The sequence below is a fragment of the Euwallacea similis genome, chromosome 6 (genome assembly GCF_039881205.1).
Source record: "Euwallacea similis isolate ESF13 chromosome 6, ESF131.1, whole genome shotgun sequence".
Lineage (NCBI taxonomy): Eukaryota > Metazoa > Arthropoda > Insecta > Coleoptera > Curculionidae > Euwallacea > Euwallacea similis.
In genome coordinates this window covers 6,345,983-6,361,787 of record NC_089614.1, presented here as the reverse complement: position 1 = coordinate 6,361,787, position 15,805 = coordinate 6,345,983, and the positions used below count along the sequence as shown (strand labels likewise).

At 34.9% G+C, this 15,805-nt stretch overlaps 4 protein-coding genes across 7 annotated transcripts in view; 3 read left to right on the top strand and 1 right to left on the bottom strand.

Annotated features, from left to right (window-relative positions):
- Positions 1–44: 44 nt before the first annotated feature.
- Rlip (Ral interacting protein) lies at positions 45–3,236 on the top strand. The gene is made up of 7 exons (XM_066390985.1): positions 45–244; positions 315–441; positions 504–935; positions 986–1,163; positions 1,741–2,052; positions 2,104–2,358; positions 2,410–3,236. The coding sequence occupies exons 1-7, from the start codon at positions 163–165 to the stop codon at positions 2,938–2,940; spliced, it is 1,917 nt and encodes a 638-aa protein (XP_066247082.1). The 5' UTR covers positions 45–162; the 3' UTR covers positions 2,941–3,236.
- Positions 3,237–4,733: 1,497 nt separating this feature from the next.
- LOC136409349 (cysteine-rich hydrophobic domain-containing protein 2) lies at positions 4,734–6,513 on the top strand. The gene is made up of 4 exons (XM_066390773.1): positions 4,734–4,889; positions 4,943–5,117; positions 5,172–5,382; positions 5,437–6,513. Exons 2-4 carry the CDS (start codon positions 4,996–4,998, stop codon positions 5,602–5,604), a joined length of 501 nt encoding a protein of 166 aa, XP_066246870.1. The 5' UTR covers positions 4,734–4,889; positions 4,943–4,995; the 3' UTR covers positions 5,605–6,513.
- Positions 6,514–6,648: 135 nt separating this feature from the next.
- Positions 6,649–10,525, bottom strand: LOC136409348 (ATP-binding cassette sub-family F member 1). The gene is made up of 2 exons (XM_066390772.1): positions 10,414–10,525; positions 6,649–9,438 (listed from the first exon to the last, which is right to left on the bottom strand). The coding sequence occupies exon 2, from the start codon at positions 9,409–9,411 to the stop codon at positions 6,820–6,822; it is 2,592 nt and encodes an 863-aa protein (XP_066246869.1). The 5' UTR covers positions 9,412–9,438; positions 10,414–10,525; the 3' UTR covers positions 6,649–6,819.
- A 2,846-nt stretch (positions 10,526–13,371) lies between these two features.
- The window catches only part of PMCA (plasma membrane calcium-transporting ATPase 3), a 69,473-nt gene continuing 67,039 nt past the window's right edge, over positions 13,372–15,805 (top strand). For 3 of the 4 annotated variants that reach the window (XM_066390815.1, XM_066390813.1, XM_066390809.1), the window contains exons 1-3: positions 13,390–13,477; positions 13,621–13,693; positions 14,672–14,863. The gene's annotated coding sequence lies outside the window, so the exon portion shown is untranslated. Of the gene's footprint in view, positions 13,478–13,620; positions 13,694–14,671; positions 14,864–15,805 lie in introns of all 4 variants that reach the window. The other variant, XM_066390811.1, reaches the window with a different exon arrangement.

The window sequence follows — 15,805 nt, the reverse complement described above, 5'->3', positions numbered from 1 at the left end:
CTTGCCAACTTATTCTCTTGCCAACAACAAGACAATACTTTCGATTGTCAAAATACCAAATTTGACATTTAAAAAAATAATAAAAACATTACAAAAAATCAAAAATAAGTCAAACAAAATGTAAACTATCAATTTCATCAAGCAAAGTCAAAAATTAAGAAAATGGACTTCGATAGTCCTGAAGTAATGAAAGATTTTCCCGGCTTATACATGGCTGAGAAACGCAAAGGCAATGATAGCGACTGTAAGTATTTACAAACGTGTTAACAGATAAGATTAAAAATATGTTTGCACTTGATTTTGCATTCTCACAGATAACGAGGAAAATGAAAAAACATCCAAAAAGGAGATGATCATAGGCAAGAGAAAGGACAAGAAAGACAAAAAGGATAAAGACAAGGGTTATGCAGCCCTTGAAGGGGAAAGTTCGGATGAAGCTAGGTAAGCTTAAATTATCCTAAGTCTTATGTACATAAATTAATGTAGCATTTGTCACCTCACAGTCCATGTAAAACAAAAAGGACAAAAGCATTTATTTTCACTAAGTCAAAAGATAAAGAAAAAGAGCATGCCAAAGAGAAAGGAGAATGCAGTGCAAAAACCAAAACCAAGAAGAAGGTTAAACTGGGATTTGGCAATAAATTTGGTGCAGATGGGAATCAAAACATTGCCGAGGCACTGCCAATTTTTGGGGCTGAACTAGCCAGTGCATGTCAAAGAGGAAAGTGCCATGATGGGATTCACCTCCCACTCCCAATTAGGGAGTGTATTGATTTTGTGGAAATGGAAGGACTTAATTTTGAGTATGTTTATAAAACTAGTGGAAATAAAACAAAGGTACATCATATAAGAAAGATGTATAACAGCCGTCAAACTGTGGCTCTGAAGGATTATGATATTCCTACAGTTACTAGTGTTTTGAAAACCTTTTTGAGGTAAGTTCAGAATTACGCAAGATAATTTCAACAACCCAATAACTTTTTAGAGATTTGCCAGAGCCCATATTCACAAATGACTTGTTGATTAGATTTGAGGAAGCTGGTGCCATTTTCAATTACAATACTAGGGAAAAACATTTGAGGTCTCTTATAAACATGCTTCCAATTGAAAACAGAGTTCTTCTTAGCTACTTAATAATGCATTTTCATAATGTAGTCCAGAGGGTAGGTCTGAAGGGGCAAACCATTGAAGAAATTTAGTGTACAAACTTTGGGAAGTTTTAGGTGAAGTTGGGGATTTTTGAGAAAAATGAAGTGAAAGAAATAGAAAAATAGTAATTTTAATAAAGATTAGAAAAGTACAGGAAATATGATGGAATTAAATAGAAATTATATTAAATATTCTGCAAATTAGTGTACAAAGTATTGTGATAATAGAGCCATTTGTTACATTCACGTCTATATTACCTCATATGAACCATGCCTTCAGTCTTTGTTGAGGAAACATTGCTAGAAAGTACCTAAGTAGTTCATTGATATTTAGATCCCCTTCTTCGATACAATGAATATATTTGTCAATATTTGAATCTTACACTTAGGAAATAGGAAGTAGTGCATAGAATCTAGAAGGTATGGGAAAGTGAATAATAAATGCTAGAAATGTATAAGTGATATAGGAGATAGGAATTTTGGGAAGTATTGAAGATTTAAGAAGTAATATACAAAACTTTCATCAGCGGTTTACCTCTTGGAAATTTTTCAAATCAAAGGAAAAAAAATTCTAATAAACCTTTATTTTCAGGATCAAGTAAACAAAATGAATAAGCAGAACCTAGCACAAGCTTTGAATCACACATTGCATGTTTCCTCTAGATTGTTGCAAGCCCTTATAACTCACCGAATTGATCTCTACCCTGACCTTCAAATAATTAAGTATATTCCACCATTGGATGCAGCCAATGCCTACCCAGATGATCCGACTCTTATAGAACAGGAACTTCGCAAATTAGATTCTGCCCTGAATCTCATTCACTGGGAAATGCAACAGGGATTCTGCTCTAGTTGGAGACAGGATCAGCTTTGGGATGTTCAGAGAATCCAAACAGATCTGAAGGTTTGTTTTATAACATCAAACTAGGTGAAAGAATGATAAAAAGTTTTATAGAGGAAGCTAAAAAAAGAGAAAAGTCAGTTACATTCCACAGTAGCTGCAGAAGAAATGGATGATGATCAGGCATTAGATTCACAGGAAGCAGAAGAGGATGTGGAGGAGGTAGAAGAATTGGAAAGTGAGAACCCTTTAAATGATGCTTGCGCTGGTGCAAGTCATGAAAATGAAGGGGAACAAGTTGAGACAGTTCATGATGAAGCTGAGCATGTTGAAACTGAAAGTGACATTAATAGTGAGGAAACAGATGAGGTAGATATATTTGTGATGGAATTTTAACAAACTTAACTATATGTTTAATAGGAAGGGTCTGAACTGGGTAACCCAGTAGCCAGCACTGAGCAAGAATATAAAGACGTAGAATTTCCTAAGAGTTCACCACTAATTAACACAACAGAAGAACGGGTTTGTTCAGAGACAAACTTAATTACTGAAACTCTTAATAATGAAGAAGACATTAGCCCAGAAACTGCTTTTGATCCTGAATATGCAGAACATCTTATAACTAATAGCTATTACAATGAAAAAATTAACATTCTTCAGTTTAAAAATCAACTTATGGCGGATTTAATACTGAGTCTCGAAAAGAATATCGCTCAAGAATACAAAGAAATAGATGAATATAAGAAGAAATTAGACGAAACAACCCCAAGCAAAACGTATAGTGCGGTTAAGGTTCCACGTAATTTTAGTCAAGTACAAAAATTGTTATACTGGGAAAACCACCTTCTGGAAATCAAGAAGCTTGAATTGGTAAGGAAAATTGTGGAATATGAGGAACAGTGTATGGATTTGAAGTCAAAGGTAATGTGCCTTAGATGCATTCATGATTGATCTGCTAGTCATAATTAATAAAATTGTTGACTTGTCCTAACTGTTATTACCTTAACATTACATTAGTATTGACATTGTTCTAGGTAAATTTAAGTATCGTTTGAAATCGAGAGTTGAGAGCCCTATGGCCTATTGTTGATATGTAGTCTGTTAATAGTAATACTGTATGTAATAAGAGATTATTATTAGGCTTATTGTTACTTTTATTAGGAAATTAATTTTTGTGCCAATAACTTTTCTGTATGTTCAGTTAAACTTTTCCTCAGAATATATTCGTTTTTATTGTAGTCAAACAAGCTTGGTTTCATTTTATTCAAGAAATTCAAAATTGTCGATAATGAGAACATAAAAGCTTTTTTAGACGACGTGTTCGTGCCACTGAGTAACGCCACTCGATTGCTGTAAAATGCATCTTATTTAAATCCATTGTTTTTGAACATTCCCTTTAATACGAACGTTTTTAGTGACAATGATCATACTGAGAGATTAGGTGATTGGTGTATCAGGACAATATTAATGTATAAAATGAATTGTCTAGATGGGGATTTGTTCGTTGTTACTGCTTGCATCGATGTAAGTAAACATTTCCTTTCAAGGGAGCCTGCGTTGTGAAAGGGTCAAATGTAATATTTTATTGTGAGAATTCATTTTCTTCTTAGTTAAACTGAACATTGCGATTATGCATTGAATACCTTCTATTCTCTTGATATAATGGCGGAATGAAAATATCCTTGTTTTTTATCCTATACATAACAGTGCATTAAATAACAAAGAAAAAAATTAATTTTATTCTATAAAATAATGCAGAAAACTATTTTCGTTCACTTGAATTGTAGATCAGTATACTGGTTATTCTTTCATAACTTTTTTTGAGAGTGGGGAAGTGTGAGAAAGGAAAAGGTGGGAAAAGAGAAAGTAGACATTATTTGTATTCGGTGCACCATACGTATATGCGTGCTTTGTTGCCAAATTTTAAATACATCCAGTAAGTAGTTGGATATAAGAAATACTTTATGGCAGTCCCACATTTGAGTCGAGGTGACTCGTGAAAGTATCAACAATATTTGTTAACGCCCGCATGTAATGCTTTCTTGTTCGAGTCTAACCAAACTCGATTGCGCGTGTGCCGAACTTCCAAAAACAACTATGTAATTTTTCAAAGCGCTCCTAATCGGCATGCACAGACTGTAAAATATGAATAAGATCAAAAATTTATATTTTTATCTCTTCCTCTCTAGTGTCACCGATGCAAATCATTGGTCGTGACTACTAAATTATAGAAATATGCGACGTCAAGCCACGTCTTAGCCTCATCGTTTTTACTGCAAATCAATTGTTTCTGATTAGATTCAAATATTTTATGAAAGGAAAACGCTCATGACGAACAGGAATCAGGGGGCGCGTCCACAGTGATAGCCAGACGCACCCCAAGCGCATTCAGCAAAGCAATTTGAATAAAGTCGAAATTGTGAATGGTCCAACCGCAGCCCGTTCGCCGGATGCAGTCGGTATACACCCGACAACATAGTATTGAGGGTCAGCTGATCAATCAAATTGAACGACCATTAGAACAACTAGAGCAATAATTCTTAAGAGATTGAGAAAAACCATTTTTCTGACATCTGGAATGAAGACATTTAATTTTTAATTTAAATTGAATATACTCCTTCTATCTTCTATCTTATCCCAAACTGAAAATTAAAAATACTAAAAATATCTATTCAATCGACGTGACATGTTACATGGAGAATACGTTTCTAGGGGATCCATAGTCAAAATAATACTGTTTTTTTGGTTATTTTTTTCTTAAGTCTGAATAGTCATGGCCGCAGATACCAAAAACAAAATGCTTTGCAGAAAAGCCTTGAAACATTAAAAAATAGACAGCATTCAACAAGTCTTACGGTTTTAAACAACTACTAAAAATCCTTCAGAACTCATACACATATGTAAGTAAGGTTAAAAGACAAAGAAGTTTTAATTACATACCCTTCTTATTTAGAGTAAAATTTTTGTTTTTATTAAATAAATACAAAAATATTATTCTAAACACACATGGAAGGTTTTGACGCAATATACTATGAAGAAGAAATAGAAAACAATGAAGAAACTGAACCTGCTGATGTCTCTTTGGTACCTGATCCTGTAATTATCAGAGGGGCTGGAAACATGACTGTGTAAGGGACTACAATTTCAATATATATCGCCAAATACTAATTGTTCGCTTTTAGTTTCGGCCTCAGTAATAGATTTAGTACAGAATTCCCTAGTGGTTTAGTTTCAAGAGTAGCTCCAGAAGAATTTAAAGAGACTGTCATGAGAATAAATGGCATCCTAAAGAAAACTTTGCCAGTGAATGTGAAGTGGTTATTTTGTGGTTGTCTTTGCTGTTGTTGCACATTAGGGTGCTCCTTATGGCCAGTTATATGTTTAAGTAAAAGAGTAAGTTTATTAGTTTATTACTTTGCTTTCAATAATATACATGAAACTTTTTAGACACAACATTCCCTGAACAAATTATTAGAATGGGAGAACAGTTACTTATATAACAAACTGGGCCTACACTGGAGATTGAGCAAGCAGCAGTGTGATTCCTCCTCGATGATGGAATACGTGATTCTAATAGAATTTTTGCCAAAAGTGCCAATATATAGACCTGATTAGCAAAGAAAGCTTGACAGGTGTATAAGTTGAATCTTTTCTCTTTCACATATTTGGGAAAGATTAGTTTGAATATTTTGCCCCACTTAAGTTCAAGATAAGAAAGTTTGATTTGAAGTTCATAATAAGCCTAACTTGTGGTGAAATACTCAGAAGAATTCCTTTATGATTACTCATGATTTAGCCTATAAGATGTGTGCATGTATGTGATAATAGGCATATTGCAATTTCATTAAAATATCAATATTTGAATTTGTTACTGAGCACATGTTATATGGCATTTAAATAATTATTGTTAATGTTATGTTATGACTATTAATTTATAAGTTTATGGTTAATTTTTAATTGTTCATGTAAGGTACACATAATGCTAACTTAGGTTAAATGTTGTGTTTGATGAAAGTAATTTTTCTTCATTCTATAATTTTGCGATTGCCAATGGATAAATAATTTTAGTATTAGTAAGTATTCAATCCTATTAGTTCAATCACATAATGAATTCGTTTTAATTGCACAAAAAGAAAAATTAGTAGCAATGATATAATAATTAAAACCTATGTAAATTGAATACCAGTTGACACAAGTATTGTTCAGTTTTTGCTCATTCAAATCTTGCCCACCATACTCCAGCCAAATTAACGCGATTAAATTTATGAAATTATATTTTATAAGCAAGTTAATACCACAACTAGCCAACACATTTTATTCTTTCCATTTTAGCATTAGAATCTGTAAATATTGCTGAATTGCTGTCTGTTAATAAAATCTATTTAAAGGGATTTTATAACTAACCAAAGTTGGTACATACAACAGTCAAAAAGTAACTCTCATTATATTTGCTATGTACAATGCTTGTTTGCCAAGAAGCGAACCGATTTTCCTATAGATACTATTAATAAATACGTTTCATTAAGCATACCTGAAATTGGTTGCGCTTGTCTTTCATTTAATTTTCCATAATAGTATATTTAATCATTCCAAACGCCAAGTTCACTTACCAAAACACTAGATTAGGAGATGTAATGACAAAAAAATAATTACATAAACTGAGTTAAAAGCATTTTTACAAACCAAAAATGAACATGATTAGATACTTTTGAAAGTACCAGATAATAACATAAGTATATGTATAGTAATTAATGAAAGTTAACAATCAAATTAAATTGATGCTAATAATAACAAAATTAATACAATTTATGAAATTAAATCGTTACAAACTCATTGACTGATTGCAGCATTGGCCGCTATACTAGGACTATTTATCACTTCACCTAGGCTTTCGAGAAGTTCTTTTCTATAATCATCAAAGTCGCCATCTACTTCATTAATGGTTTGATCTTCTATGATATACAAGGCACAGCCAGTTTCTCTAATGAGGCGCTCGTCGTGAGACACTATTATAACGCCTCCAGTGTATTCATTTATAGCTTCTGCTAGAGCATCTATAGATTCAATATCCAAATTGTTGGTAGGTTCATCCAAAATTAATACATCTGGTGCGTTGAGACATAATTCAGCTAAAGCTACTCTAGCTTTTTGACCTCCAGACAAATCTTTCATTTTGATAGTGTGAGCATGACTAGCAAGTCCAAAGGTGCCTAGCTGCTTTCTGGCCTTTTCATATGGAAGATCAAAGAGGCGCATCAAATACTCTGACGGGGTTTCTTCAGCAGTTAAATGCTCTCCAGAGTGCTGGTCAAATCTTCCAATCCTCAATCTATGGTTCATGCGTGATTCACCTTCTTGAGAAGTAAGTTCACCAACTAGTAACTTCAAGAATGTTGATTTCCCCACTCCATTGGGGCCCACGATGGCGACGCGACTGTTCATATCAATTCCAAAATCAGTTTTAACAAAGAGTGGCTTCTGTCCAGGATAGGCAAATGTAACATTGTGTAGACCAAGAACTGGGGGCTGCAATGGTGGTGGTTCTGGAAATCTAAATTTGACAAGATATTCTTTGGGCTTCTGCAAAAGCTCTTGAGGTTGAGTCTCTTCTTCTTGTTTCTGAACTTTCGATCGATTTTTCTCTTGCTTTCTTGTAAGAGCCTCTTTCTGCTTCTTCTCAGCTTGTTTTTTGGACGATCCTGAAGATTTCAACTCTTTAATCCTTTTTTCCTGTTTCTCATATTCTTTAATCATTTCTTTGCGTTTTTGTACGTACATCTTCTTAAACATTGAATAATTGCCTTTATAGTAGTGCAATTTTTGAGTATCAAGATGAATTATTTCATTACAAACATTGTCTAAGAAAGACTGATCGTGAGAAACAATCAACAACGTCTTTTTCCAGCCTTGAAGATAATTATCTAACCAAATGACGGCATTCAGATCTAAATGGTTGGTTGGTTCATCAAGGAGTAAAAGAGTGGGCTCAATATATAATGCTCTGGCAAGTGAAACTCTCATTCGCCAACCCCCCGAGAAATTTTTGGTTGCTCTATCTTGCATTTCCTTGGTGAAACCAAGACCAGCTAATATTCTTCTAGCCCTTGGCTCAGCAGAATCAGCTCCGATCGCCTTTAACTCTGCATAAACCTCATTTAAACGATCCTGTATGTTCAAATTCCCCGCGTTGAATTTTTCTTCTAATTTTTTCTGCTCAGCAAGAAGCTCATTTCTTTTAACGTCCGCTTTTAAAACTGTGTCAACAGCGCTAAAATCATCAGCAACAACTTCTTGTTCACAATACAGGATGTCTATATTTGGGGGGATGGCAAAAGCCCTTTGAGCAATGTGTCTTAACAAAGTGGTCTTTCCATGACCGTTTGGGCCTACTAAACCATAATGTCTACCATTGGCAATTAGTAAACTAGCATTTGTGAAAAGATCATTTCCTTTGGCGGAAATGCTAAAGTTTTCAATTTTTATATCAATTGCATTTTCTAAAGCTGCTAGTTGTCCAGCAGATTTTTGAGCCTGGGAAACTGTAAAGTTACTTTCAAGTTCTGAATGACCTTGTCCACCTTTTTTAAGCAGTGTCTCCATTTGCTTTTCATAGTCTTGTTGTTTTTTCAGCTTCTTTTTATCCTTATGTGTGAGTTTCTTTTCTTTTTTACAAGCTATTTCTAAGGCGTCAATTTCTTCTGTTATTTCTTCAGCACTATTATGCGCCTCTGTGTTTGTGTCTACATTGTCACCAAATTCATTATTTTTATTGCTGACTTTCTTAGCAGCTACTAAATCTTCTTGTGTATTGTCACCAGGCATAACTTCCTCATCTTCATTTATGTCCCCCTTTTTCTTCTTGCCTTTCTTTTTATCAGATTTTTTCAATGCAGGCTTTACTTCTTCTTCTACAGACTCAACCAGTAAGTCAGTTGGTTCAGTGTCTTCAGTGTTATTTTTTTTCTTCTCCTTTTTCTTACTAGATTTTTTGACTGCGGGCTTAATTTCTTCCTCACCATCTGAACATATTGGTAGATCCTCATAGTCACTCTCTTCTGGCTTCAGTTTCTTTTTGTCCTTCTTTTTATTTGATTTTTTTGGAGCTGGAATTTCTTCATCTTCATCATTAGAAACATTGTTTAAATCCATATTCACTTCCTTATCAGACCATTCATCTTCAATCTTCTTTTTACTTTTCTTTGCCGTTTTCTTAGGCTTGGCAGCAGGTTTCACACCATCACCTAAGTCTTTTTGTGGCTTAGCTTCATCTTCACTACTATCCCTTTTTTTAAGGAGAGAGAGGTCTTTTTTGGAAGATTTACCCCTGCCTTTTAGTGCTACTTCTTGTGCAGTGGGTTTGGTTTCATCATTAAAGTCATCATTTATATCTTTGTTTTTCTTGTTTCCAGATTTTTTAGACATATTGAAGGACTTATCAAGGAATGGTATCTGAAATAAAAAAATAGTTTAAGGGAAGAAAAAAATGTTGTTTGTAGGATGTTATATGACGAAATATACATCTTAATACAGAAGACAGCATTTGATCAAAATATTATGACTGTTTGAAAAATTCAGAAGCCATTTCTTATTAATATACAGGGAAGTATGTAAGTTTAACCAAAATTTAAAAAAATCATATTTAAGTAAAACAATTAGATGCTGTTGGATAGTGATACATTCAAGATGGGGAAATGGGAGTAAAAGGTCAAGGAAAAATAGATTTGTGGTTTAAATTAAAAAGGGAGGTTTTAACTGTTGGTTTTTGGATTTTACAGGTAAATTTTGGTAGGTAAAATAGAGTGGTGTAATGGGAAAGACACTGTTGGATGGTGCCCCACTCAGGATGTTCTTTTTTTGTTTTATATCTAATGGTCCTAATATAAATAGTTACCAAACAGGAAATATTATTTACATCACCATCTACTTGTAAGTTTCAGACAAAACTTATAAAACTTCATGTAGATATATCATTAATAAATAGTCTCTCAGTATTTGAGAATAGTTACAATATGTTTCCTTATTCAAATACTATCCCATGTTAGTATGTACTTAGCATTTTGTCATAGAACACCCTGTGAAAACGCTTCAGAAATGGACTTTTTACCACGTAATTGATGATATGTGCAAACTACAGCTGGAAAGTTGACTTTATGGTTATATATATATTACTTTATACAGAATATTGCCTATAAATAGCACATGACACAGAAAGTTCGTATCTTTTTCAGTTTCTATGTAATTCTTATGTATATGTTATGCGTTGTATAAGCCCAGCCTAATTGAATGAAAGTTTAGAAAGTTCTGTGCAGACACGATTTGTGGCTTATGGATCCAGATTATGTAGAATTTGCAGATACTTCCGTCAACTCACATAATATAAATTGCCTTGGACGTCATTGAGGGTAAAACACATTGAAAACTTACCTCTTAGATGCTGCACCGATTTCGGAAATAATATTTAGTAATACGGTAAATTTTAAAAGCGAATTTGAGGAAAATTGAAACTAAACTAACCTAACTTTTCGCAACAGAACACTTAACACGTTTGAAGTTGACGTTTACTTGTATTCCCAATTTTGACACTTGGTTTTCGTGCCAATAAACTATTAACTTATACCTATCTTACACTCTACTCTTGTGCGCACGAGTCACACAGCGGACGGATGTCTCGATCATTTTTGCATTATGTTCTATTAATTATTTATTGAGATTTACTTATTATATAATGCAGAGACGGGAAATATAATCCGACTATATGTTATTCTTAATTTTATACATGTGTAATGAGTAAAGTATAAAGAATTTTATACACATGCATATTTCGTTTTCTATCAAATTTAATCATTCTAAACATGTTCCATTTCCATTGATCATGTCTTTACCCTCAGGGTCGGACACCTTCACTTTTCCCCTTGTTTTTTTGTGAAGTTTCGAGACACAATCAATAACTTGTTATTAGAAAAAAATCATATCGATAACATTTAATGTGACGCTGCGACTAAAAAGAACATTTTACATTTTTTAACGTAGATCTTATTTTATACATGTAATGTATAAATTAATTACATACATACACTTATGCATCCCTGATATAAAAAACAAACATTAATAATGTATGTTTCAATAGAAGAAATTTAACATAAATGTAGAGGCTATCTGGGCTCGTGAATGGTATGCGTTTGGTATCCTAAATTGGTATGTTTATCCTCATTTTACCGCACAAATGCAACAAGAAAACAATATAATTTTAAGGTATTAAGTACTTGAATAAGTCCTCGCCGTTTTTTCGTGAAAATAACTACTTTATTGACGAAAACTGGGAAAGAACTTATCATTCAAAGTATTATCCATCACGAGCCACCACTTTTTCTCACCTTTCTGGCAGCATACTAATTCCACGCAAAAAAAACGAAACGTCTTTTAAAGCTATCTAAGAATCAAACCATTTTTTGGTACCTTCATAAGAACCAAAGTGCTGTTCAGCTAAGCCATGTGCTATGGATGGGAATAAGTGGTAGTCGGACGGAGCAATATCTGGTGAATACAGCAGGTGGAGTAGGATGTCCGATTTGAGGGTTTCTAAATATGTTTTGATAGATTTTGCAACATGTGCCTGAACGTTTGCATGCTGTAAAATCACCTTATTGTGTGTCTCCTCGTATTGCGGACGTTTTTCCTTTAATGCTTGGCTTAAACGCATCAATTGTAGCTTGTAACGATCTCCCGTGATAGTCTCGTTGGATCTGAGCAGCTCATAATACACCACGCCCAGCTGATCCCACCAAATACAGAGCAAGAGTTTGGAACTATGGATATTCGGTTTTGCCGTTGATGTCGAAGCACGCCGGGCTTACCCCACGATTTTTTGCATTTGGGATGATCGTAGTGTATCCACTTTTTATCGCCAGTCACGATACGATATAAGAAGCCTTTTTTTTCTGTCTTTGGAGCAGTTGTTCATATGTAAACAAACGCCGCTCGACGTCTCGCGGCTTCAATTCGTACGGTACCCAATTTCCTTCTTTTTGAATCATTCCCAATGCCTTTAAACGTTTGGAAACTGTTGTGTGATCAACTTCTAATGATACTGCAAGTACAGCTTGTGTTTGACACGGGTCTTTATCAAGTAAGGCTTCCAATTCTTGGTCTTCAAAACCGTTTCGGCGCGCCAGAGCGTGCTTTGTCTTCAACGTCAAAATCGTTGTTTTTGAAGGGTCTAAACCAATCTCTGTATGTTGTTTCCGACAGAGTTGTTCCGCTGTAAGTCTCCACAAGAATTCTATGAGCTTCGACAGCAGATTTTTTTTGCAAAAAGTAGTGCAATAAAATTCCCCGCAAATACGCTTTTGTTGGTACAAAACTCAACATTTTTTGAATTAAAAAAAAAACGTATATTATGGCGAACTAACAAACACTGAAGTTCAAGTTTATCGACAGTGCTTCCTTGTAGATGCGTTATCATCTAAAATTAAAGGCATCTAGTGTTGATAATGCCATCTGATACGAAACAGCGAGAACTTATTCAAGTACCTAATACCAGATGCCTACTAATCGCCGAGAGAAATTGCTTTAATGTAGTAAAATTACAGCCATGTCTCACGTCAATCAGCAATTAAGAAAAAAAAAACAGAATGTTACAAGTTTTGTACATGTAACACCTTTAGTATGTCTCGTCTAGGGTAGATGGCGGCTAGATTATGTACACTCTGTTATAGACATATTTAAATCAGGAATGGGGTTTCCAATTCCCAATCTGAACTCGCATTTTTCAAATATAGTTAGAGCAGGTTCAAAAATAGTTATAGATGTATCATAATTAATTATATTCGTATAAAAACGACGACCCAGGTCTTAAAAAAGATTGAATATATTCCCTAAGGCGTCGTCCCAATACGGTTCTGAGCTAGCAAATATTTGGCTGGAATTTTCCGGGGTTGTCAAACTTGCCGATCTACTTCCAGAAATAACTCACAAACCGGTGAAAATAGATACTTTTGCAACCACTTTTATTTTGAATAATTATAGGTCAAACTGGGACTGTAAAGCTGTCATTAATCGCATGGTGCGGGAACGACCCTACAGATTTGATACGGGCCATAGAACTCACGAGGGGTGCTTATCTTGAAAATGGATTGTCCAAAAAACTCGATTATTCCAAAAGTCGTTTAAAATCATAAATAATACAAATTCAGATAATCGAAATTTATTGTATCGTTAATGTTGTTTCTCGCGCTATGAATACTTGTTTGAAAGGATTTAGATTTTAACGTGTACTATGTGGGTTTGCTTAATTTTTTTTTATGTAAGTGAGGTATGGAAAGTCCTAAAGGGGGAATAAAATATGGCAACGCAGGCGCCGACTCAGTCTATCAAGACCTTTATTACATCATCGAGAATCCCGTTTCGAGTGTACCGATTTAAACCGGGCGTTTTTGTTTTTCTGACAGCCTTTGGCAGTGTAATTTGACACCCCACAGAGATCATAAAGGTATTTGCCCCAAATTAGTAACCCTTCGTTTCCAAATTCGACACAATTCTAAGACAACTCTCAACTTCCCCATTTCCTCACGTTCGATTCTTTTTGAACTTCTTCTCATCAGTTTCGTTTTCTCTATCAGTGACTTTTTGCAGGTTTTGTATCTTTAGGTGATCATGGACATTTGAACTATGAAATCCCTGCTGTGTTTTTCCTCAATTTTTCACGGTAAATGAAAATTATTCAGAAAACTACTGCTTGCTGTCTGTGTGCCGGATGCAATCGATTTTACCCCATTTCATTTTAAAACCTTTGTTTTTAGTGGGCGGCTGTATTTTCTCTTCGATTCTACATGCACATTAGCTAGATCGCATTTTTGCACATCTTAATTATGTTTTCGCTTTGTTCTTAGACCTGTGCTGTAGGTACTACCGTTTTCGTCGAATAACGAACGGCAGAAGAGTACATTAGGTGCCAGCTAATCTCATAAACATAGTCCTTGACCTCGCAAACGGCTATAACTCGTTATGTAAAATTATTAGGTATACATAGATGTACGATACAATATCAGCATTTGACAGTGATATAAGTGTGACCTAGAAATAGCATCACAATATTGCAGCGAATTTATTTTTATGTATTATTTATTAAATAGCTAGACCACCCTTCCTGGAAATATCGAGTAAATCGAATTCGTGAGGTTCAGTTTTTAAGATAAGCGCTTTTCATACTTACTTTAATTCGATCATTTCTGGCCGTTGATCGTCCTAAATTACTGCCCACAACCCACCTACATGTAAAAATGCCAATGGGCAAGGCCTCTACAGAATAAACGAGTCGAATTGACCATAATATATCTGCGGATCACGTGACAAAATGAATAATAGTTCTTCGACACGCTATATTTTTACAGCTGGAATGGGATTTTTTTTTATGAACTGAAAGGTTAGATGGTCATACTGGAACAGTCATACGTACCTACTACAGCCCTATTGCCACTGTTAGCCCACCATCAAAGTCCTTCATTTTAAATCTTCGATAGGTACCGAGTTTCCACTAATGATCTAAGCAACCCAAAAAGCTGATTCTTTTCTTCGCTCCACTGCAATTAAAAAAAAAAAACCATTACTATATAAATTTTGCATGTGACTCCTATTCTGTCTTATACGTCTGTGCGCTAATTAAAATTCTTAAAACGTGTTTCAGGGAAAAATTCACCCTGGCCTTACTAAATCCTGCTGAGGTACAAAAATCAGAGGAAATGGAGATGAAACGGCTCTTAGGGGCTAACAAAAGCAGAGCAGCGTTTAGCAGCATGCCAATGGCGCGTCTGCTCAGAGGGCCCATGGGGACTTCTAAACTGCACTAGCAGGGTACTCTTAGTGTCCACAGGCGGAGGTAAGTTTTACTTGAGCGTTTGAAATTTGCAATGATATATTTATAATCGGTGCAAATCTGCGCCTAAGGTCAACGGTAAATGTTGTCCAGGCCCGATCAAACAATGGGCCTTATTTTTATTTCAGAGAATTACACTTACATAAAGTGACAAAAATAAAAATATTACATGTGTTTTGTCTGGTGGAAAAATTAAAAGCGAGACGTTCTATTTTAAAGCCATTACGTTTTTCCGCCGGCCAATCTACGTAACACATACGAAATTTTTGGACGTAACACATGCTTCGTGTAGACTGGTCTACGCTAAAAAATTGCTAAATATTAAATGTGTCGTTTTTTTGTCGTTTAAATTAGATACAGCTCTGACTAATTTTCAGTTGCAATTTATCTTGAAAGAGGCGAATATCATTGTAATATTTGTCACTTGGTATTAGCGCTATTACCCTAATGTGGCGGTAAAGTGATCGCCATCTACTCTAATCCCTGAAAAAGGTCTTAAAGAACAAACGTAAACATCACACGCAATTCTCGGTCGCAATGCTGGGCGTAGCCCCGCTTATTGCCCTCTATTTTTAACTTAATTTTCAACGCAGTGTCTTCTATAACTAGAAGAGGGATAAAAAGAAAACACTTTTCAGTGCTGAAATGCAGGGCATATGTATATTACTTGACACAAGTAATGTATGTTACATTTTAGATTTAGCTACAAGAAATGGGCACCGAGTAACGCCGTACGTGTCTCGATAAAGTTGAAAGTGATTTTTTTGAGGGAATCCCTCTTATTGTTGACCTCATTAACCGATTTTAACACTTTTTGGCAGATTGCAAAGCGCGCTTCAAGAGTGTCGAGAGGGGCTCAAAATGCCTTTCCCTTATAAACAGGTAGCTAATCGGACAATATTTTTAGCGCTCTCGACTCTTTAGCAGTGGTTTTACGTTTTTTTA